Genomic DNA, 21,902 nt, shown 5'->3' with positions numbered 1-21,902 from the left:
TGAAGTAAAATGTCTCCTCTTTATTTCATTCAAAATCATTAACCTATAAGGACAGTTTCAAGAGTGACTAGGTCCTTCTGTGCAGTTACTTTGAATCAGTTCAGTCAGTGACTATTCTGTCTCACAGCAGGAGACACAAATAATTGAATATATTCTTACTGCAGGAATGTAGCCATGATATTTTAGGAAAAATCCTTTCCTTAGGATTTTTCCTCCTGAGAAGCTGAGAGGCCTCAGGAACAAAATGTAAACAATGATTGTTTGCTGCTGTGGATTGCAACAGGTGTATCTGGGATTGGTCTCATCTGGTTGTTTCCAATTAATGGCCAATCACAGTCCAGCTGTCTCGGACTGTTTCGGTCAGAGACAAACCTTTGTTATTCATTCCTTTTCTATTCTTAGTCAGCCTTCTGATGAAATCCTGCCTTCTATTCTTTTAATATAGTTTTAACATAATATATGTCATAAAATAATAAATCAGCCTTCTGAACATGGAATCAACTTTCTTGTCTCTTCCCTCATCCTGTGACCCCTGTGAACACGGTCACACAGGAACTGTCAAAAATAACTCTATTGAGAATGTTGTGTGGAGAAAGGGCAAAAACCAGAAGTCCATCTGCCCAGAACCAGGCCCACACCCAAAGTACTCACACACACTGACACCCCTCAGATCCCAGCTGCATGCCTCTTTGCCATCTCCTATTCTGCTTTGGAACTTCCATCTCAAGAAATACCTTGAGCATAGCGTACAAAGGGAAAAACCACAAAGCTCTTACTTTAAGCAGACAGACATGAATACTGCTGAAGGAAGACCAGCAATGTGAAGCAACCTGAAAGAGCAATGGCAGAGCTCATCAGCTGTGGGCTGAGTGCTGTCACCTACCAGCGAGCTCAGGGCCTCTCTCAGCCTGGATTTGTAGAGCATCCATCGGTAGCGCAGGTCCTCCAGGTCCTCAGAGCTTCCCACCACAGGATGGAGATGCAGGAGGTCCTCAAAGAGATGCTGACCATGAGGCACACGAGCCTGCAGCTCCTAAAGGCAAAGGTAAGGCTCAGCAGCAGCTCAGGATTCAGGAAGGCCCCAGTTTTTAAATCAGCATTTGAAAAAACCAGTGGTTTACACACACATTTATTTTTGTTCTTTTGCTTTTTTGGCCTGAAATAATATGAAACTCACCTGTAGGACTCCTCTAGCCTTGGATATTCCTGTGTTTAGTTTCTAACAATCCAACAAATGTAACAAATTGTCATGGCATTTGGCTGTACTCCACAGGAAAAATGAGACCAAATACTGATTTGACACTGATTTTAATCAGCTTCTTTTAATGAACACCTTTGGCATACCACACTGGAAATGTCCAGCCCAACAGCTAAATGCCAGGTGCTCCTTTCCCTTCTACTCTGGTTTTGGCAGACCTTTCCTTGTAGAAAGGATGAAAATTGTCCTAAATTCCTGAGCTTCATCTAGAGTCTCATAAAGCAGCGTGTATGGTGTTTGAATTTTTTGTCTATTTGTTCTTGAGGATTTTTTGGGGGTTTTTGGGGGGTGGTGGGTTTTTGGTTGGTAGGTGGAGTGGTTCTGGGTTTTGTTGTTGTTGTTTGGATTTTTTTAATTCTGAAAGAATTCACACTTATTGCAGTATTTTTCTCCATTCACCCCTGAAAACTAACCTCAAGTTTGCTCTGGTGTGTCTTAATTTCCTCTGCAGAAGATGGAGTCCCAGCAAGAATTTTGGTCAGTTTGGTGTTTTCTCCTCGGAGCCACTCTTCAAAGCCATGTCGGAGCTTCAAGTGGCCGCTTGCAGTTTGTCCTTCTCCCATCTTCTCCTGGGATAGAGAACAACAGGAGCAAAAAAGCCCTCACTGTTATGTCAGACGTTTCCTCTGAAAGCCTGCCTGTGAAACCTTAACCTCCAACTTTCACATATCAGATGAAGGCAATGAAACTGTTCTTGTGAAGCTGACACGAAGGCAGACACAGAGTCCCCATCTCACCTGCTTATGGTTGGGATCGACATCCAAAAGGTGGAAAGCAGGTCTGGACATCCATCTGCTGTCCACAAATGCTCTTTTCTTCTTCTTGTCAGCCACTGGTCTATTTAACTGCCACTTTTTGAGGAGGCTTGGAAACAAAACCAGAGATATCAGTGCAGTGAGCATCCACACTTTGACTGGGGCTGTGGGAGACAGCTCTGGGGAAACAGCACTATTGTTGTTATTATTATATCATTATTAATACTAATAACACTATTACCATTGAAGTTATTCCCAACCAGAGTGTCTCACAGCTGCACCAGGACTCTAGTTCTAACATTTCCAAGTGTTTTGTTTTCTTTTATTTAGGGGACTAAAAATAATACTTTGACAATATACTTTTCCTTCTGGTTACAGGAGGCAGTACAATCAAACCTTACTCAGTTTTGCAATTTATTTTTTGTGCCTGACAGTATTGTAATTTATTCTTTGTGCCTGACATATTCTGACAGTATGTATGAATACAATCATACATACAGCACACCATTAAATATTAATACAGACAAGCAAATATGAGCAGCATTTCAGCACTACACAGTGGAGGCAAAATAAATTAAGTCTTCATTTCCCAGCTAAAGAGAAGATTTTTAGCTCTGCTTATACTTCTGCAGGCTCACAAAAGGCACAAATCCCATTGCAGATACAGCTCCTTGGAGGCATCTCCAAGGAGAACAGGAAGATGAGACAGAGCAGCACAAGTCACCCAGTCTGTGCCAAATTTCCTCTGACACAGACTGGCAGTACAAGAGTGAGCCAGGCCATAAGACACTGCCTACTCCAACACAAGGTAAAGGAAGATTCACAGACATTGTGGTTCACAGAGTCTTAAAAAGGTTTTCTTAAAAGTAATGATTTTCAGTTTACAGACAATTAAATAAAATTTCATCTTGCTTCTAGCATTATGGTAGGGCTGTTCACTTTCACAGCACAGAGCAAAAAGCCTCAAGTGTCTCTGTTCTTACTGCAGTAAAAAGAACCCCGTTGAAGGGACTTAAGGGAGACCTACATGAACACTTACCCAGTTGCCATCTCCTTCAGTGATTTCCACGACTCCTTCAGCTGATCCAGCTCTGCCTGGACGTGGGCAGTCTCCTCTGGAGAAGAATTCTCCATGACCAACTGGCCATGAGCTTCCACAAGGTGCAGCTGGATCTCCTTATCTGGAAACTCAGCCAGCAATCTCTGAAATGCAAAGCCCTGAAATTACTCCCAGGTATCCTGGGTGAAGTGGAGGCTATGTCAGACTGAAGGCCATGTTTAGTCCAGGACTATGCTGGTTTTGTTGGCACTAGCTAGAACGTACCTAGAGGGAAAAAAATATGCTGTGCATGCTTCCAAAGAGCCAACACAGGTCAAAGAACTGATGGAAGGACTTTGAGGGTGCATGATGTCAATGCACCTCCTTCTGTAGCCTTCCCATGAAAGATTTTGGTCTCCCATATGAAGGCAAGAACTGCCAGCTGAAGTATCCTGCTAGAGTGAATTTAGCACGCAAAGTGCTGCTACACAGGAAAAGCTGGCAGCTTTGGAACAGCTCAGTTCAACAAGCAGAAGGCCAGCTAAAATGGGAGATGTTCAATATATTGATGAGTACACACAGGCAAAGGCAGGTGTTGTTCAGAGAGATAATCCTGACAGGAACAGATCACCCATCATTGGTGGTCCCATCTCAACACTTACTCACTTCCACTGCTCTTGTCTGTTACATGGCCCCACATCCCACAGCACAGGGCAAAGCAGAGAGGCAACAACAGCCAGCAGTTATTGCAGTAGAAACACACATCATTACCCTCCTGAACCAGCAAATCCTCTCTAGAACCCCCCACTCTTAATGTCTGAATGCTGCAAAGTGAACAATTAACATCTTAAACTAAGATGTTTTTCTCACCTCCAGGTCTTCCAGCCTGCCCTCAGTGTTCTGCTCTCCATCAGCATCCTGGCAGGAGTCAATCTTCTCCCTGGTTACTGAGATCCACTGCTGGAGGTCAGACAGTTTGTCATTGTATGCCCAGTGCTTCTGAACGTGGTCTTCACTCTGCTGTATCATCAGCTGCAAATGATAAAAATATGTCAGCAACCAAAGACAAACCAAAAGCACTTTATTTACTGGCTCTAACACTATGATGGGCACAGAGCCTCATGGGCAAAAAGGAAAAAAGCAGCTATTAATGAGAGACTAAAAACTTTTCCTTTTAGCATCAGCGGTGTGGAAAACACCTCCAAGCTCCTGCAGGCCTGAATTCAACCACACGAGGGGGTATAAAGAACAAGAATAGCTCCCTTCCCAGCTGAAAGGGAATAGAGGCTTCACATGTCTGGGGTTTTTGTACCCCAGTCAATATCAAATGCATCTTACACCCCCTGAATCAGAAATGACTGTACAGACTTGTTTGGCAGAAGTTCAGTACAGTGATAAATGGGATGATTGAAATTGAAACTAGAATTCCACAGTGCATGTTCAGGTAACACTTCAATACACGTAATTCTAAGTGAACTGCATAGCTAAGGTAACTTCATGAGCTCTTCTGAGAATCTTCTGAGGTTGCCCTGGAGCTCACTTTATAGGTATGTTTGCAAGGTACAAAATGCCTCAGGACAAAGCAAGTATTTATGCAACTGCAGCATTTTTCTCTCATCAACTTTTAGATCACAAAGCCATAAAAACCCCAAACACTTTGTTACAAACCCCCTCTCCTGTAATCTCTGAAGTGCAAGCACCACCACGACAATATGAGTTCTTTTGGTCAGAAATCTCAGGCCCACTCCAGAAACAGTTTATATAGACAAAATCCATGTGGATGGCATCCTATCCCCAAGGGAAATTACATTAGAGATAATCAGAGAATCCTGGGAGAGTTATGAAAGTCCTAAGAATCCAGTGCTTTCTTTCCCTGAAATGAAAGTATCTGTAACTCAAAGCATGTAATGTCATATGCTCAGAGATGTTTTAAAATATTTTTAAATAGAGGCAACTGACAACTCCCCAGGCAACTAAAAACTTCCTTACCTCCAGTGATCTCTTCAGGGCCTGAGAATCAGATGAGAGTTGGTTCATTTCATGCCTGTGTGCGGTATTTGACTGAACAAGCTTCTCTACCTCCTCCATGTGAATTGCAAGCTCTGCCAAGTCATCTTGGATCATCTGCAGAGGAAAAGACAGATTGCATGTGTGTAGTGTGCTAGGTATGGCATGGATTTCAAAAACATACACCAAAGGTAGCTTCATTTGACAGTATGAGGAGAAAAAAACCAGCAACAACCACTGTCTTTAGAGAAAATGAATTGCTTTGATGCCTAGGAGTAAATGTTTCTGAAAAAATAGTTGGATGCCCTTTATGTGTTACTGGGAGCTAACAAAGAAGATCAGTTGCTGAGAAGTGCCAAAGGAGCCATGGCATAACCAGCAAAGAACTGTGGTGATAACACCCTGTGGTCAGCAAGGATGAAGTGCCACAGCACAGGTGAACTGTCACAGTCACCATGGCACTCACATCCCCTCTCCCTTCCCCTCCTGCTCCTCTCTCCCCTCTCCCAGGTATGCAATCCCACTGGATGCCTTGAACTCTACTGCATGTTGGACCCCTTGCTGAGCCAGTTCAAAACACTAACCAAAACATTATCATCTTTGCCCATTGATTTTATCTTGGACAGCTGAATCAGCCATGGAGTAAATCCAGAACATGTCACAGCTAAGTGACAAGGTAAAGAGCAGGAAGAGCAGGATACAGAAGGAAGTGGAACAGTGGAAACTCTTTTGAGGGAGTTAACCTGAACCAACCTATCCTGTGCAGTTTCACTGCTAGTGGGAAGTGTCAGGGTACACTTTCTTTAGCAATTAAACTAGCCCAAGAAGGTGCCCCAACAACAGCTCCAGCTGCTTCTTCCTTCCCCCAAGCTCAGTTTGCCAGGGCTTCATCTGCACTGCTTTAATTTCATTCACTCATGCTATAAACGGGACCAAATGAAATTATCTAACACACAGTTGAGGGGAAAGGTACTGAATTCCCAATGCTAAGACAATATGAACAAAAAGGAAGCACAGTTAGCTGAGGATAACATGGCCAAGCAATACTGTAATTTACCTGGAGTCTCTGGAGTTGTGTCTTTTTACCCAAGAGGTCAGGCCGTGGTTCCTTCTCCAGATCTAATTTGGCTTTGATGGCAGATAATTTCTTCTGCAATGGTGCAAAACCAGCATCAAAGTTCTTATGTTGCAGTATCAAATTCTAGATGGAGAAATAAGGAAACAGGTCCAGCATTTAACATGTATGCCTTGGCATTAGGCTTTGTCAATAATATCTGCTTCATATTCAGGACAAACACTGAGCTACACTATGCAACAGACCACAAATTTATTTGAATATTTGATCAACCTGGAAAAGGGATTAGTACTAAATTTATATGTATAAAACTGTCTTAGCAAAGAATTCATCTTTGTCTTTATCACAGGCAAAGACAGTATATGGGTTTTGTAGTTCACCTGGAGCTTGCTCTTGCTTTGCAGCAGACTTCTGTGTAGAATTTCTCTCTCCTTAGAAGCTTCAGCTACTTCTTGAAGGAAAGACACTGCCTTTTCCTCACCAAGAACATTGTTTAGCACATCTTTCTTTAGCTGTAACATCATCAGCTTTTCTTTGAACTGGGAGCTTTCAGCTAGAGCAGCCTGGAGGAGAAAAGTTCTTCCAGTGAGATCATACCAAAAAAATAAATCACATAATCATATTGTTCTCACACAAGTCACACAACCAAAGCAGTACAACAAAGTCAGGTAAAAACAGCATGCTGGGCCAACAAGGGGTCACAGAAGGTACCTGGACAGTGCCCAATTAAAGGAAAAATCTTCCTGATAATGTTAGAGGCACCAGAGCTGCATCCATTTTGTGACAGAAAGAGAGGAAAGCTGTACTATGGAAAGGGTTGTCTGTGCAGAGGAGAGGCCTAAACAACCAGCAGAAAGGACAGCTTGAATGCTCATCCCGAGGATAAATTCCATCCCTGTTCACAGACACATTTATTCTGGAGACACAGGGATGACAAAGTAACAAACACACCTTGCTGGGAACATGCACTAATTGTGCATTTTAATCCCACATCTATATCACCACATAATTCTTTAACAGAGCCCACAAACTTCCCATCCAGGGAGATCTGGGCCAATCTAAACAACATTATCATCGTTGTTAAAGACATCTAGCACTTTCTGCAGCCTGCTCAGCTGACAACTCCAGTTATCCAAAAGGAAGGCAGAAAACAAGACAAGGTGCTACAGCTGGAGCCAAGTGAAGAGCTCCATCCCTCCTGTGGGGTTTCCTGCCACACTGGCAGCACCTTCCAGCTGCTGCTGCCGGGCAGCTGTAGGCAGGCTTGGTCAAACCCACATTTCTGAACTTAGCAACAGCTTTGCTACCTCAATGTGAGCCAGCTCTGGCTCTGGAGTCTCCAGGAGCATCTGCACCGATGGCTTCCACTGCTCAAAACTTTGCAGGGGATTTTGGATGAGTGTCCACAGCTGGGTTTCTGTATCAGCGCTCATTTTAGAAGTCTTGCTTCTAACACTGTAAGGATAAAGTGACAACCAAGAGAAGGATTATGAAAAAATCCAAGCCCAAACATTCTATTCTCCAAGGCATGAATTAACACAATACTGGGGTGTAAACCATTCACAACACAACAGCCTCAGTCTGTTTTACTGCCTGAGCCTGCTGTGGCGCACCAACAGCTGCTCTGTCAGTCAGAGACATCTGACAAAACTTTATTTAGATGTCTCAGGACACATTTGTCATCTGTGCAACTGTGTATCAGGAGCTGCTTTGCTTTTCTAGCAGCCAGCAGTCTTCCCTTGTATGTGAACTTTCTTGGCTGCTGTCACCAGTGTGATTTAACAAATCATATTATTGGAGCAGTCTCACTGTCTCATGGGAGGAACAAATCGAGAGGGTCTAGAATGTAACTGTAGTTGCCTGTAAAAAACAAGGTTTTGTTTCTTTAAAAAATTACATTAAAAAGTCTTTGATAACCTTATGTTAACACAAAAAGTGAAAAATACATTTTTATTTCAGATACAATTATTTCAAGTTTTGCAGAACCATTTGAATTCATATTAGTACATAGAGGTGATTCTGATAAAAAACCTTTGCATTTATGTATATGTATTCACATATGTATAAATAATACACAGCTCTATTATTGGGGAAAAAAAACTAAATCAGCAAACCTTCAATGAATATCCAGGCTTCTCTAAAGAAGGCTTATCCCAAACACAGCCAAGTGACAAGGCCCAGCAGTGACACACCCCGTGCAGCTGCCTCCTGTTTTTCTCAGCTTGCCCGACCTCGCAGTTTGCAGAATCCTGCCTGCTATGGCAAAATGCAGCCCAAACTTTATGTTCACAGGGAACAGCATCTTGCAAACTCACAGGACATGCAGGTGAGAGTAATGCCAGTCAGGATCAAAGCTGCCTTTCCATAAACACAGAAATCTTACCTGTGTCACTGGGCCATGACGGGCTGAACAAAGGCAAGTTTGCAGAGGCCAAGAGCTCCGCAAATAGAAAGTTCTGCCTTTACTTAGTGTCCTCTGCTATTTGCTCTGCTGCCCCTGCCAGGCTCAGTGGGAAGCTGCCAGACTTCCCAAAGAAGCTCTGGAGAGAAGCTGGCAAAGAAGCAGCTGCCATTTTCTACTCAGACAAGTCCTGCCTTCTTTGCTCCTCTTCCAACTTTGCCTACTTGCTAGTTTTTAAACTGCAATCCTTTCCCACCATGACCTATAACCCTTCCAGCAGGACAGCATACTGTGCACAGAGGGAAACAAGCTGGGATACAGGAAAAGAACTGACCTTCTTTTTTCCCTTAAAAAAATGATCCTTTCTTCTAGTTTGCACAATTTGCTGCAGCTTCTTTACTTCCTGATTCCAGGCAGCCTGGAAACGGAAACACTGAAGTCTGGGAGAGGCTAAACTTTCAGAGTTTCCAACCCAAGGCAAGTTGAAAACAGGAACATGCATATAAGCTGCCAGGAGAAGGGGAATAAACTCTGCCAAATAATTGCTAAGGCTGGTGAGTCACTGCAACAAACTCAACAAGGGAGGGCCATAATTCTTCTGAACCGTTTACTACCACAGCTCCTGTCCTGATTTTCTAGTTGCTGGCATGAAAGGCAAGCAAAATACATAAATTATTATTATAAAATGCTAATTAGATCAAATTAGCTGCCAACAATCTAATTTTCGTCAAACCATACACAACATTAATGATGTAAGATCATTGCTTGAAAATGACCAGGAGCCTGCAGCTCCTAGCAAATGGCTAAAATTACAGCTTGACCGAAACACGGAGGCGGATGTAATTATCAAAAGCTTTTTTTTTCTACCCATCACCTCCAATTGGATGGCATACCACCTTTTTTCTTAGGCCCCTGACAATCCCTGAGAGAAGATCCCCCCCACCTGCCCACCACAATCAGATTATTTCCCAGTACCTTTGATACTGCTGTATTGCAGAGACAACACTCTCAGCATGTGGCTGCACATCTTGGGAAAACCGTAGCAGCTCCTTAAGCTGAGCCTTCAGCCTCTCAATCTTTGACTCTTCTGCAGCCAGAGCTGCTCTTGTTGCCTTAATTATAAAAAAAATTAAGGGATCACACCTTATGTAGCGTCTGCCATATCAAATAAGAAGTAAGGCTGCATCTCAGGGTATGCACAAATCCCCTTTCAGTGTTTTTTTCCTGGTTATAAGGAATATGGTCTTTGCTAAGGCAGAAAACATTTTCAGCAACAGTGTTTTTTCCAGCAGGCTCTCTCTCCTCCCCTCACACTGCCCAGCCTCTGCATCTGATCTGCAGGGTCCACTGTTTGAAGAGAGTGAATCCCAAACAGGCCTGGTTTCAGTTCACTCATTGCAGTATATAACATGAGCATGCATTTTTGGAGCAGTCTTAAAAGCATCTGTTTGCCTGAACAGATCTTTCTCAGAGACTCACATATAGAGAATGCTAATTCTAGGGTGACTCAGGGAAACAAAAACAACTAAAACCCATGCAAATGTAGCTGGATTGAACCAGTCTAAATTTTTTTGATCCTTTTTGCATATACTTTTCCCAGTTAGTCCTGCATAGCTCTAGATATACAAACAGCAGTGAAAGGCACTTTGAGAACAGATAATAAATGCAAAACCAGCCCTCGAGAGAAAACTAGTAGCAAAGATTCTTATTTACTTAATGTGTGACAATTTTTTTTGCACTCATTTTTGCAGCAGATTGGTTTTGGTGTAAATACTGGATTGTTACAATCTTGGGACTTCTTAGCACTGGTGATGTGTGTGCTAGTAAAGGGAGAGAGGTACCTGTCTTACAGAGGTGATGGGTATGACATAGCAATGGTCCTACCAAATACCCCAGAAATATGTGCACTTGTGTCTGTATATATATTCAGTGAGGCTTTAATTTCCTGCTTCTTTTTAAGTGGAGCAAATTGTGTTGCTTGCTCTGCATTGTGCTCTTTTTGCAAAGGATCCCTTTGAACTCTAGGCACAAACTGCAGCACATCCTCCCAGCCTGCTCCTTCTGTGCAGGGTAAGATGGAGGCTGGGACAGCTGATTCCACTGTTGGCAGTCATATTTTCCTCAGTGTGCTTCACACACACTCAAACTCCTTCCTCATCATCTCTAACCAATGGGACAGGCATCTGTTGGATGTGACTGTGCATGTTCAGTCTCTGGTTGCACTTGATCCTCCACACAAAGGATAACAACTTACATTGCATTTTTTCCACAGAGTTACAAACTCATCTTCAGTCTTTTCCCCTTCCCCAGGGTCCAGGTCATTTTCTAGTCTCTGTAGATCTTTCCTCAGCTGCTGGATGTCTGCTTCTAATTGTCTGGCTTGGGACTCATAGGCACTTTCAGATTGTTGGATCTTGAGCAATCTCTCCTCCTCCTCACTACTCAGCAGTTTCAACTTTTCCAGAGCTTTTCTTAGCTCTTCAAGTTCATCCTTCAGTCTTGCAGATCCAAGTGGAGAGGTATTCTGAATCACCTCTGCACACTGATTTTCAAGGTGCTTCCATTTCTTTCCACCACTTCTAATGTCTTTGGCAATTTCCTGCAAAAAGAAGTGAAGTAAAGATTACCTGCAGGAATAGAAAGCTGGGGAAAAAGCTGAAATCAGTAGGAAAAAAGACCACCTCTCCTCATTGTACATATTTTGGTTTTCACTTATTATTTCAAAATACACCTTTTTTTCAAGTGACCAGAAGCCAGGGTTAGTCATCTGACCGCCTTCTGAGTCATGCTAATTGTCATTGATTCTGAAAATATTAGTTTTCATTAATGCTTATAACTTTAGATCCCTGACAAAGAGAACAGGAGCTAGGTGCAGGCACTACACATATATTAATAGTTGGATCTCAGAGATTTTAAGCTAAACATTAAAAGCATTGGCACCAAAATAAAGGATATTTTTCTCAAAACTGGTATTTTCATCACCAGCTCTAAACTCTCAAAAACTGTGAACCTTCAGGGTCTAACTGGATCACGTTTACCAAATCTGATTTATTTAAACAAGATTCTCGAAGAATCACATAACCGTTGGAGCTCAGGCTTTAAGAAAAACAAACCAGACCAGTTTGTGACTCATACTGGAAGAACCATACATACAAACACTTTCAGGACCTCTTACAACTCATCTGCCCTAGCCCATGCTAAAATCACCATCTATTTTGTATGAGTAATTCTTCTCTCAAGAACACCCTCGATTGGTTTGAGCAGCACACACGGGCATGAAAACCACACAATCCTAGCTCCCTGTTAGAGCTGTATTGTTCAAGGACCTTCAGTGCCTTTAGCTTGTCCTCTGCTGAAGTCTTGGTAGCTCCTCCAATGCAGCAGTTGAATTTCTCTGTGACCCCACTCAGCCACGACTGAAACTGGTTGACACTGGCGCTGTACTGCTCATGTTCCTTGGTTATCGTTTCAAGCAGTTTCACTCTGTTCTGTAACAAGAGACATCACAAGTGCTGAGAACTGTGCTTATCTGGCTCTTTTTCCTCCACATTGTAACCCAGAATTTATAAACAAGACTCCCTTTTCACAAGCCCCCATAACACTTGGCCTCCACAGGAATTCAAAGTTTACCTCGAGAAACACAACACAAAAGTACACAAAGGCTTGCTCCTGTCTGGATTTTGCTGCGGGCTCTCAACGTCTAAGTCTCCAAGAACACAAACTGCAAGGCCCTGTCAGCTGATTTTCTGGCTTTCCAAAACTTCCTACTCTCTCATTAGAAAAAGAAAAGAGACAGAAGTTTGTTTCTGGTTTTCACTTTGAGAGACAAGCAGTTACTCCTGTGGGTTAAAATAAAGATGAGCACATTTTCTCTCTCAAAATGAAAATAAAAGAATGCAGTAGAGGCATGAAAATTGTATTAAATAGTTTTCATTATTTAAACAGACTGCATTGAAAATGACCATCACCTGCAATTGTGTAGTCCAGGCACTTTTGTACTTAGCAGGTCACAAACTATTCTGTGGCAGTATCTCAGACTCTGGAAGCAAATTCAAGCCAACAGAAAGCAGGCTCCATTTTTCAAGTTACTACCTGTGCACCCTATAACCAACAATCCCTGAATTTACAAGGCCCTGCACATCATGAGCTGCTGCCTGCTGATCCAGTCTGGCACTCCTCACAGAGCCACATTTGCTTAGACTGGCCTTGTTTGCCAGCCCAAGTTCAGGCCCTTTTCATTTTGACACAAATCACCTGCTCTGTTGTTTCACTAGTACAATATTCAACCTAAGTATTATCTTCTGCAAAATCAGATGATTTTTCCTGCCCTTCTCCAGTTGGCATGGAGAGCAACTGAGGTACACTGTGGTTACATTAGATTAAAAAAAAAAAAAAATCACTCCTTGTGCAATCCAGTTAGAGCTTGCAGCTCGCTTAAAAGTGCCCTTTGCTCTCAGAGACAATGGCCAAGTTTCATTTTGTGTGATACAGGACACAGCACTGGCCTCTGAGCAGCCGCCCTCCAGGGCGAGCAGAGTGACAGCCGCAGCGCTGGGTAGAGCTGAAAACCCCTTTGCATTTCCCCTGTCCCCCTGGACAGGTCCCCACGCCTGCCCACCTGCCCGAGGTGGCAGTGAGCCATCTCCATTCTGCCAGCCTGCTCTCCAGCCAGGCCAGCAGGATCCCCCGTGTCCTGGGGGTGGCAGTCCCTCTGGGACCCTTCACCTTTGGAACAGGGCATGCCCATGGTGCGCTACAGAGCCACCACCCTGCAAGGGGAACACCACCAGCCTGCTCTTCACTGCCACTTCAGTCCCTGCTGGCTTTTGCAAATCCTGAGTGACTCCCCTCAAGTTAGCTGACTTGCTGTGGGACAAAAGAGGGGCAGCTAAGGGACACTGCTTTCCATGGAGAATGAAATGCTGCCCATTTATTAGAGCATGACCTTTAACAGCACCAGCTATACACAGGTTTGGATGGAACCAAAGGGCAGAATCATGACTGCAGACTTCTGTGGCCAAGATGTGTCCAGCAGAATGCCTCACTTGCTAAATCCCCATGTGTCAATTCTCAAACCTGCAGAGGCTAAACAGTTCATGCTTCAACATCAAGTCAAGGATTGGAAGAAGACAACCTTACAGCAGTGCAAAAGGGCCACACATCAAAGTGACCCAATTCAGGCTAAGCTTATTGACTCCAGGGAATTACATTATTTTACTGGCAGAAGCTCCAAAAGGCATAAATCAGAATAACAAGGCAGAGATGTTATTAAGCTCAAAAATCTTAGGCTGACATACAGGGGGTTCAAAAGGAAGTCAAAACAACCTACCCTTGGCCAGCTAAAATAAAGGAATAAGCAGCTTGGGTTGGTCTGTGAGGTCAATAAATAGATGCCATGGATCTGGACAGACTGTGCCAGTTGTCAGACAAAAGGCTTCCAAAGAGTTGGCTGAGCCCTCCCCCCACAAGAGGTTAAGCAGGAAAACTTTCCAATGATGAAAAATCAAGTATCACCAGCTCCTGTCTGGTTAGCTGCTTGGGGAGCAGCACAGTGTGAAATTCAACATCCACATGCACTAGGCTGAAGTGAGGAGACATGAAGCAAGGACATGGCCCTGCAGAGAGTCAGAGCACAGGCAGGAAAGGAATGGGTTTGCCATGGGCTGCAGAGAAAGGGATGTGTCTGGGCAGAGTATTCCAAGCCCTGGGTACTCAAGGACAGTGGACAAAGGCTTAGGAAGCCCTCTCCACTAAGCTCCCTTCACAGTCAGGGAAGGAAATTGGCCTCCTCTGGAAGGCAATCTAGAGCACACAGAGCAAGCTCCTACTTTAAATCCCCCTGTAGAGTCTCAAGGAGAGTACAGAAAGCTCCTGTAGCCCCTCCTGATGCTTTTAGTCTTACCTTTGGGGTACCTTAGCAAACTATTTTAAGTATCTAGATTTCAGTTATCAGAGACAACATGGACTGAAATTAACCTGATGTGCTCAGAAGTATTTAATATATTTCCTAAATATCAACTTCCCATACATCACAACTTTTCTTGCCATCTTCAATCATCATTTATGCTGAAACATACAACCATTCACCTCTGCATATTTTTAATTTCCTGGACAAGGGAAAGCATGTAGGAAATGACTGCCACATCTAAAAATATTCCTATCGATGTAATTAAAAGATATGCTTTTAAAATTTGGGAATGTTAAAGACACATGTTAGCACTAAGGAGAAAAAAAACCTCCCACATTTGCTCATGCCAAAGAAGCAACATCACAGGCAAACCATTTAAGAAACACTGTCCAAGAGCCTCCCTTCTGATAGAGCTGGACAACTGCACAGGGTCTAAAAATGCCCTTCAAACACCAGAGTAATCCACAAACACCAGCGAGCCTCCTGTGCTCAGGCATTCAGCTGGCATCTGCAAGTCACATTTATTTAGTCTGGCCTCTCATCGAGTGAGGGGCCAGAGCAATCCCCTGACAACTCCCGTGTCTCTTTCATTCATTCACTCATTCCTCCTGCCCACTGGGACAGGTGGCAGGGTTTCCCTAACAACTGCTATACTTTCCAACACAATTCCCAAGGTGCCTATCACCTTGGCATCAGATAATAAACTCCTCATTTACTTCAGTCGCAAAATCCAAGGCTTTCCAACTCCCTTCTTTGTCCATATCTCCTGGAAGAGGAATTTCTTAGCTGGATTGTCTCACTCCATCCTTCTATGAAATGTGGTATTTATAACCAATGCCAAAGAAAAGCTTTTCCTAGCGTCTCAGTTGGCTGGAAACATAAAGACATATTTTGTCTAACTAGTATGAGCCACTTCCTGATCTCATTTACACCAGCACATATCCAAGTCGGTTAGAGAAATCACACCATGTAAAATCAGTCTCAGAGAGGTCACATCCTGGCTTTGAGTATTCAAATTACTTCTCTAAAAGAACAGCTTTATTAAAATAACTACTGACTGTCTCCTGCTTCAAAACCAAAGACAATTTTGGTGAGGAGGGAGTGAATGATAATTTTAAATGGCAATCCAGACAGACAACTCCTGAATTCCCAGGAACCTTCTTATTTGTATATACAGATGCCTTGTAATCAAGGGATCTACCTTTAAAAATAAATAATCAGTGTTGAGGCCCAAGTCTGCTGGTGGCTTCTCTGTGGCAGCTGTAGCTACAGAATTTCCAAACATACTCTAGATTTTGGAGAGACATTAGCAGTAGTTGTATATTTATGGCTAGAAAAGTACCTGAACTACATGCTCACAAAAGATGCCAGCTAAGGGGGTTTTTGTCACTTTTGGGTCTTGGGGTATTTTACTTCAAAAGAGACAATGTATCTATGGGGCAAGCAGGGCAGTGGAATGTTGTTGTTCTTCCAGTGTGACCTGAAGTTAACTGTGCAAAACAGCATCCAGGGAGAGAAAGCATCCATCACTGTCAGGCTCCAGCTCTAGACTGGTGTGTAGGTGTGGGAATTAATAGAAGGCAGCATTATAACAGAGGCAGACAGCAGAACCAATGTGATGAAAATGATTTCTATTTGCACCAGGTAATTCCAGCCTATGAAATTCTGGAAGTCACTGAGCAAAAACTAGGTTTTAATTTCTATATAGATGTATCTAAACATCTATATAGATGTATATAGATGTTTGGTATAGATGTATCTATATATATTTAAAATATCCCTTTGAGTATTCCTATTGATTTGATTAGTAAGAAATTGAATTCTTCTGCCCATCCACAGATGTCTGCCCCTCAGCCATTCCACATGGTCTAATCCTGTCTTTGAGTTTTAGAAGTCAAAAGTACAAGCATTTTCTGAAATTTCTATTCAGAAACAGGGTGGAAGGAAAACACTAGTATTAAAAGATGAAGCAGGATGTCTTACACCAGCCTATCTAACAACTGTTCAAGCTGGAAGATTAGTATAGGGCAAGAACTAGTATCTGTGTGCATGAAAATCTTTCAGAGAGTGGAAGTGGCCACTGAGCAGTGTTGGCCAGAGCTGACTCCCACCTCTGTGTTTCCCAGTCCTGCAGCCAGGGAGGGCAGCTCAGGGTCTCAACTAATCCCACTTCCTCAGCAAGGCTGTGTCCATGTAATATTCCCTGGCTCCTGGCATCTGGTTATACATGAAGCACTAATGTGCTGAAAGATGAGGAACAACTCAAACTTTAAGCAGAGATGACCTAAAGCAATATTCGCTAGGTCACAGCAAGCAGCCTGCAGTTACTTTGCAGCAACACACTATAAAGCACCATGTAAGAGCATCCCAATTAACATCCCCCCAGGACAACAGCTCGTCTTGGGACTTGACAATTGTTTCAAACAGTCCATTGACTGAAAGAACAGGCGTCCTCAGCTCTGCTCCCTTGTGCAGCCCTACCAGGTAAGCCATAGCTCAAGAAGAAGTAGCAAACAACACCACAGATGGGAGGAATTTGAACACCTCCCACTCTTTATAAGTGTACCTGAGCTTCTTGTCTGATTCCTTCATATTCCACCCTCATTTTCTTCTGAGCATCCTCATCGACGCTGGGGTCACCTATCCTGCTGAACAATGAAGCAGCTTCCTCCAGCAGCCTTTCCAGCAGGACTGACTGATTTAGGACATCATTCTGCAAAACCTGAGCGTGGCTCAGCTGCCACTGCTTCTCCTTTAAGCCAAGCTGCAACTCAATGTCAGGCTCCAAGGTGACCCTCATGTTGTGAATCCAGGTGTAAAACTCATTCTGGGCTTTCAGGTACTCGCTCCAGTGCAGCCAGACCCACTCAATGCGGCTGTTGGGGAGAGCAAGAGACAGGAGTTAGATGAAATGATGGTGGGAGCAGTGGAGACCAACAATTTCGAAAGGCCTTCAAAGCAGTGCACAAGGCTCTCAGCAATTTTAACTTGCTCTGAACTTCTCGGCGTTTGGATTCACTTCCCAGGTCCTCTCTGCTTTGGGGAGGAAATATTCTGTAAAAGGCCCTGACCAAACTCATCATTGCAGACCATGGGGTGGGTGGGCCAGGTGGTGAAGGCACAGCACTGAGGTCTCACTGATCCTTTCTCCCCACACAGTCCCCAGAATGCTCATGGGACTGGGATTTGCAGGGATTTGCTATCTACAATCCAGGGAGCAGAGAGAAGCTGGAAGCACTTTAGGAAAGCACTGGAGGAAACAGCTGCCTCAACACACCCAAGAGTGTGTTTGTCTCACCTGTGACAATGAGTAATGTATATGGCTGTCTCTTCCCACAGGGCTTTAATGCCTTTCAGTTTAGAGAGTACCTCATGCTTCTTCTCCTCACCGATGCTGCGAAGAGCAGCATCTGCCTTCACAAGAACCAAGTCCATTTTCAAGCTGCCTTCTGGTTCCAGGGCACGTATTTTCTGTGAGAAAAACAAATGAAAGAAAACAAGCATAATTGATGAAATGTAAACTTTGTTTTTACCCAGGAATCATGAACTCATAGAATCATTTAGGTTGGAAAAGACCCTCACAATCATTGAGTCTGGTTGTTAACAGGACACTACCAAGGGATGGAAACATTCCTCTACAGCACAGACAATTAACCCTTCCCACCTAACTCCCTGCTGCAGCTTCTCCTGAAAGGAAAATAGGAACGTTTTTTCAGATATGTTTATTTTTAAACATCCTAAAGGACTGAATTAAATTGAAAGCCACACAGCAGTTGAAAAACATTTAAGTTAGCTAAAAAAACAGACCATCCTCTATGAAATGCCTGTGGCTGTGTTTCCATTGCTGTCATAAGGTTACAGCACTGTGTTGCCACAGGCCAGCTGCTCTTCCCCATCTGCCAAAGCACAAATAGGAAAACTCCACAGGCTACACTGCAACCTCTCAATTTTAAACTATGCTATAAGAAATCATGAAGCATATTAAGAAGGCTTCCTAGTGCAAATACAAGCTGGCTTAGAAAAGAAGCCAAGAGAAATTAACTAGTGGAATTTTCTGCCTGCTACCAAATTTTGCTTCGACCTTAAACTGCTAAGTTATGAATTGGTGAAAATGTGTATCTTACGCAAATAGGAATGCCAGGAACTGAAAGTGGAGTCATCTAATTTTATGTATCCAGAGATGGAAAAATCAGCAGAAGTTCTGTACAATTTAACAGATTAATTATCCCCCAATTCAGATGTCAGCTTTCAACATTACTTTATCCAAACTTCTGATACTATCAAATTAGCTTTTCTTGCTGCTCTTCCATAAACTCCTGGCAAACTGCAGACTTTCCAGTTTGAAGAAAAAGGCTTCTACAATGAAAACACCAAGATTTCCAAAATCAGCGATTACTTTTGGTAAAATTAGGCCTATGGGATTTGATCATGTCAGCTATTACAAAGGTGAGACAAGTAAAAGGCCATTGGATCTCCAATCCCACATTCTGGGAAAAGCAAAGCCAGTGCTCTTTTGGCATGTAGGCAGCACACCTGCCTGTGATATATCAACAGTTGTTTGGAGAAATTATTTACTAAGAAAGGTGTGATTAATAGAATGTGGGGAAGAAGGGCAAAGGGCAGGGCAAAGCAAGAAAATACAAGCCACAGCTATCATCCAACAGGTAAAGTGTAAGAGTAAACTGCATTCTAAGCCTGATACTCTTCCAGCAATTAAAAGCAAACAACAGCTGAAGAGAAAGCAGTGGCTGTACAGTCATTTTTCTTTTTCAAATCTGTTTTTTACATTATTTGTCTTATTGGCTGACATTTTCATTAACGAATTAACAGAAAATAAACCACAGGAAGGAAGCATGAAAAAAACCTGGCAAGCCAGGTGCAAAAAAAAAACCTGTAAACTAAACAGCAGATTTGAACACAGTCAATAGGTGAAGCAGTGAGCACATCGTGAGGACATCTGAGCTGGAGACAGAAGCCAGGCCCAGAGGGGAGGCAGGATGAAGGAGCAGGAGGTGGTTAAGATACACATAGGAAGAAAGAACTTGTTAATCTTTAGAATGATGAATCTCCAAAGTCTGAGTTAAAAGAATTTCTTAATATGACTTTCTGCATGTTATAGACCTCCTGTAAAGCCCACAGAAGTAAACAGGCTTCAGCAGTTCAGGCCCTATCACATCACCACAAATCTCTAGACCCTATCACTTGTTATCTCTGCCATGAATATTCCCTCTTTGCCAAACTACCATTGCTCTACTCAGTTCCTGTGTCTCTTGTGTGTTTCTTGAGATTCATGGTTTCCCAGATGAAAGAAAAAGGTAAAAATAATTTAAGGTCAGAAAAATAAAACTATAGATGAAATGCTTCAGATTTTTATGACTGACATGCAACTCTAGCCAGGATCCATGAACAGTCTCTATATTATGCCACAGGCAGGATCCATCCTCCAATAAACCACAGTTAAGGAAAAAGGCTGAAGACATCCCTGTAAACTACCTCATCGTCCATGTAAGCCTGGAACTTTTTTTTGTCAAACTTCAGAAGAGGCAGACCAAATATAAGTAGACACACAAAATGAGAGGCTTTGGGGTAAGTAACAATGGGAAAGATCTTGCCATTTAAATTAAAGAACAGATTACTTGGAATTACAGGTAGTAAAAGTATAAAAATAGTTTAAATGTTAGTCATAGAAAGATCACCACTCCCTCCAATGGTACAAATGGGACAAACAGGAGTGTATCCTTCTCTGAGATTACAAGACCTAGATAACATCTAATGAAACTGAAGTTAATGAATATGAAATCACTCCAAGAGAGCAGGCACAATCTGCAACAGGATCTCACTGAGAACACTTATAAAACAGATTAAGTAAAACCAAGGAAAAAATGAGAACTTTTACCTTTTAATTGAACAGATCATAAAGGGGATCTGTAAACCCTGTTATCATCAGGGTTATGGAAAAGGACAAAGGAATTACTCTAAAACAGCCCATTACCCAGACACTGCAATCTTTCTCTATCAGTGCCAGAGTGCTGGAGGGGGTGGAACACTAACATGATCTGATTCTTTTATACTATATGCTGGTTGTCTGCAAATTACTATGGTAATTGCAAGCAGCAACCAAATTGTTCCAGGCTTGAGGAGAGTGTAAACATTCTAACCTGCCAAACCTGCTGCTAGCGTTCCAAATCAATCTGAAACGCTTGGGAGCCAGCGATAGCAAATTGCCACCCTCTTTTTCTACATCTGTAAACAATTTGCAAATAGAAAATTTAAAAGAATACTGATGTGAACCATCCACACAGGCCCAATGCTCCAACAAGTAGGGGGAGCTGACAATTTCCTGATGGAAAACTCCTGAGTGAGAGCCACCTCTGAATCCCATTGCCCTTCCCTTACCTCAGTCTCTCTCAGTCTGGCTTCTAGGGCAGATCGAGGTCCTTTGGTGTTGTCATTGATCCTCAGTCTCTCTTGGATGGCCTTCATCCAAGCTTCTGCATTCTCCACGCTGCTGTCAAATTCATCCTGGAGCTGCTGAGTCATGGCATTTGAGGAAGCTGAAAGGACAGGAAACAGGGAGGTAAGCAGGTTTTGGGTAAGACCTGAGCAGGAATGAAAGGTAATCCAAAGCTAATGATGTTGTGGCTTTCCTTTTTGAACAATAATAGCAAAAAACTGCAGCAGTATTGCTGTTCAGTTGAGCACAGAGAACATATTCACACTGCAGCTTTCCCAAATGAAATATACCAGGAAACAAAAAGAAGGTGGAGAACTGAGGGAGGTTCCTTTACAGTAAACAGACTTAATTCAAAGCTTTTAAATGAGATTAATTTGGTGTTTGCGTGTAGTCCAGATTAGCTACACCAAACACAAACACGTTCTGATTCTTCCCAGAGTCATGTCACTGTAGAACTCTCCCAGTGCCCTTCCAGGCTCATGTACTGAGCACCTGACACCAGAGTAATGAAGTACTTTGGCACATGCTTAACTTAGAGGTGCATAAACTGCTGTTGTAGAGGTGTTAAAGCTGCTGAGAACAGGATGAGATGCTTAACTCCCAGTTAACCTCTTCTGCTGAGACCATGCAGAGGCTGCCTGAATGCACATGCAGCAGTCTGGGACACACAGGAAATGGGAACTGGCCAGCAGCTTCCAAGACAAGCCACAAACAACACTTCACAGGGGATTATCAACCCTGATGGATGTCTTCTTTTGCCATCTCTTTTACTCCATACCAGGCTCCAAGCGTTTAATTTTGCTCTCCTGCTGCCCATTCCCAATCAACAGGAACGTATGATGCTTGGTTGCTCTGTTGATGTCTCTGTTTAGAGCACAAGCTCTCCACTGCCCAGACAGCCTCCTTTGTGCCTGTACAATGGAGCAGAGCCATCCTAGGCTCACCCCTAGGACTGCTGGACTAAACTTCACTAATAAGGATGAGCCATAACAGAGCACCCTGTAG

At 43.0% G+C, this 21,902-nt stretch overlaps 1 protein-coding gene across 1 annotated transcript in view; it reads right to left on the bottom strand.

The window, feature by feature from the left end:
- The window catches only part of SYNE3 (spectrin repeat containing nuclear envelope family member 3), a 40,701-nt gene extending 19,712 nt beyond the window's left edge, over nucleotides 1-20,989 (bottom strand). The window contains exons 1-15 of the mRNA XM_084208484.1: nucleotides 20,840-20,989; nucleotides 17,742-17,914; nucleotides 17,010-17,319; nucleotides 11,862-12,023; nucleotides 10,790-11,134; nucleotides 9,511-9,647; nucleotides 7,442-7,589; nucleotides 6,515-6,697; nucleotides 6,117-6,260; nucleotides 5,042-5,176; nucleotides 3,923-4,084; nucleotides 3,053-3,216; nucleotides 1,996-2,122; nucleotides 1,672-1,827; nucleotides 884-1,033 (exon numbers count right to left, since the gene is read on the bottom strand). Coding sequence (XP_084064610.1) covers nucleotides 884-1,033; nucleotides 1,672-1,827; nucleotides 1,996-2,122; nucleotides 3,053-3,216; nucleotides 3,923-4,084; nucleotides 5,042-5,176; nucleotides 6,117-6,260; nucleotides 6,515-6,697; nucleotides 7,442-7,589; nucleotides 9,511-9,647; nucleotides 10,790-11,134; nucleotides 11,862-12,023; nucleotides 17,010-17,319; nucleotides 17,742-17,914; nucleotides 20,840-20,983 — 2,640 coding nt within the window. The 5' untranslated portion in view covers nucleotides 20,984-20,989. The remainder of the gene's footprint in view (nucleotides 1-883; nucleotides 1,034-1,671; nucleotides 1,828-1,995; nucleotides 2,123-3,052; nucleotides 3,217-3,922; nucleotides 4,085-5,041; nucleotides 5,177-6,116; nucleotides 6,261-6,514; nucleotides 6,698-7,441; nucleotides 7,590-9,510; nucleotides 9,648-10,789; nucleotides 11,135-11,861; nucleotides 12,024-17,009; nucleotides 17,320-17,741; nucleotides 17,915-20,839) is intronic.
- Between the last annotated feature and the right edge of the window lie 913 nt (nucleotides 20,990-21,902).

This window comes from Fringilla coelebs, assembly GCF_963513975.1.
Source record: "Fringilla coelebs genome assembly, chromosome: 6".
Lineage (NCBI taxonomy): Eukaryota > Metazoa > Chordata > Aves > Passeriformes > Fringillidae > Fringilla > Fringilla coelebs.
Note: the sequence above shows the minus strand (reverse complement) of the source record. Positions and strands in the feature narration are given on the sequence as shown.